At 45.1% G+C, this 2,388-nt stretch overlaps 1 protein-coding gene across 1 annotated transcript; it reads right to left on the minus strand.

The window, feature by feature from the left end:
* Window positions 1–1,756: 1,756 nt before the first annotated feature.
* On the minus strand, window positions 1,757–2,146 carry TEOVI_000587400 (uncharacterized protein; the record flags this gene model as incomplete). The annotated part of the gene is made up of 1 exon (XM_067223647.1): window positions 1,757–2,146. One exon carries the CDS (start codon window positions 2,144–2,146, stop codon window positions 1,757–1,759), a length of 390 nt encoding a protein of 129 aa, XP_067079748.1.
* Between the last annotated feature and the right edge of the window lie 242 nt (window positions 2,147–2,388).

Genomic DNA, 2,388 nt, shown 5'->3' on the forward strand with positions numbered 1-2,388 from the left:
GCGTTAGCGCAAATGGGAGTCATTTTGCACACAGCAACTAAATGCCAGATGACGACACCGGAACGAGAGGAGAAAGTTAGAAGCAGAGGTTGGTAGACTGAAAATAGGTACTTATGTATTCGTGTACCATCACAAAGTTGTATTTTTCAAGATTTCACCAAAACCACTGAAATGGTGTCGGATACATCCCGGAAATCGCTGAATCCCACCCCCTGTGTGCCAACCCACGAGATGTGTAAAGCCAATAAGGGAGATGCATCCCATTGTGACAAAAACCACAAGCATTCGCAACCCTCGAGATACCTAATTTCTTCGCATACGCAGGGTACTACGCCTCCGCACATTTCTCCATGAAAACATCATTGATTCGATGTTATAAACCGCCCCCATGGGGTAACATTACCCCCCATAAAAGTCAATAAATAACTATAGATACAAGCAAAAATAAGGGAATATATCTAAGCGTCCGAGTCAACCTCAGACACTGTCAACTTGTCACGGTAAGCATGACGCAAATATTGCGCTGCAGTAAATGGATTTGCTTCCCTGCAAACGGAAAGGGCAGCGTAGCGTGATAAACCCGGTCCTTGAAAAATTGATACATAGGCTTCCTGTCATCACAGTTCATGACATCTACGGTATATGCCGCCTTCGCAACCCGTCGGGGCAGTGGCGAGTAGGACCATTACCATAACGGGCACCATCACGCAGCTTTCATGAAGAAACGTGAAGAGGCATCATATGTTCCCGTGTGTGTCACTAAGAATACCAATAGATATAAGATCCAATGAGTTCCACAAAACACACATACACATATATGCAACAACAGTAAAATATGAGAATTTATTGGCTGATAGAACGTAATACAATTGGGGGCCAGACACCTATGACATGACGGTTTCTGATAAAGCAGTCAGAGGCCACTACAGACTTGGGTAGTCATGTCCTTCATTTTCCGCATTTGTTACCCTCCATGCTCACAAGAGGTCATGGTCGCTGTACACCACTGAAAGACACAGTGCCGAGGAGCAACTTGTTTTCACCGCTTAACCAGCATTTGGTTTTTGTTTCTCCACAGCAGTCAAGATTATTTGGTAATTTCACACGGTGTGAAGTGGCCGAAAGAGTTAAAAACGATACCACCACCCAAATAGACAACTTTTGTCAGAAGCCACGCCGTCCCCTCCGCGCCACGCGGCTGTCAGTGTTGCCTTTTGAGCCCAGTCTGTAGAACGACCCCACAGAATATTTATGTATTGGAATTGTGAAAGATGTCAGCAATGCCCTTACGAAAAAGTTGCTATGACTTTAACTCCTCAATAGACCAGTTTGTGCTCCATCATCACTTTCAGTAAAATGTGGTGGCCGCTACGCCATTACAAAGAGCACCAACGACACGACTTAGTTCTGTGACGATGCAAATACTCAACGGAAAGGGCCCTTTCCTCGTGCGTTTGACGCTGATAGTGATACCCCCTTCCTGAAGATAGCTAATACTACTTCGGCAATACCTGCCACAGACATTTAAGAATGTAGTTGCGTTGCGATGCGGTGCGTTGTAGGGGGAGGGGGTGGAGATGCCAACTTTGCCCGTGGTGACAAAAAATACGGGCTGCCATTAAAACAGAAAGCATAGTAAGTGATTGAAACAAGCGCTCACAAAGCAGTGTAAAAACAGTAACAATATTGCTAACGGTAATAAAAGTAGTAGTATCCGTGGGGCAGAGGTAGCCAGTCAGTATGACGCCATATATTGCTACCTTTCTTTCTTCTCAAGGGCGTTGTGCAGCCTTGCAAACTTCATCACGGCAGCACTCAAAACCGTGGCAAGTGCGTGGATGTACATATTTCGTTCAAGGCGCCACTTCCTTCCCTCCCAGTCGATTTCCATTGTCATTTCCGCGAAGCTTGGTTTGCCGCCACTGTACTTCCTCCTCCAATCAATTACTTGTAGAACAAAACCAGTGAATGTTGTGACTGTCACTATAGTGAGAACCGACACTCCGTAAAAATTGACTCGTTCGGCATAGCCCATTGCCCGGCTCATGGCTCTCGACAGCAGCGGTATAGGGATTATGAACAAAACGAAGACGATAAATGCAGGCACTATAAGCGCGTTAACCTCCAATGCCAAAAGGCTGACCATCACTAAAGACTTACCTTCATCGACAAAAGTTAAGTGAAATGATACAGAAACGAGTGCGCGTCGTACAGTTTCCTACCCTCTGAGTCAAAGCCATTATCAACAGCCATATCGACTTAACGAGTATCACAGAATGCATAACACATGTATGCACATGTTTGGTATCGCATAGCTTTGTTGATTATTCAAACATCCCCCCTCTCTTGGTGAGAAACTACAATGCTTGTACCATTTGACAAAAAAAA

The sequence above is a fragment of the Trypanosoma equiperdum genome (assembly GCF_001457755.1).
Source record: "Trypanosoma equiperdum strain OVI genome assembly, contig: ctg_1920, whole genome shotgun sequence".
Lineage (NCBI taxonomy): Eukaryota > Euglenozoa > Kinetoplastea > Trypanosomatida > Trypanosomatidae > Trypanosoma > Trypanosoma equiperdum.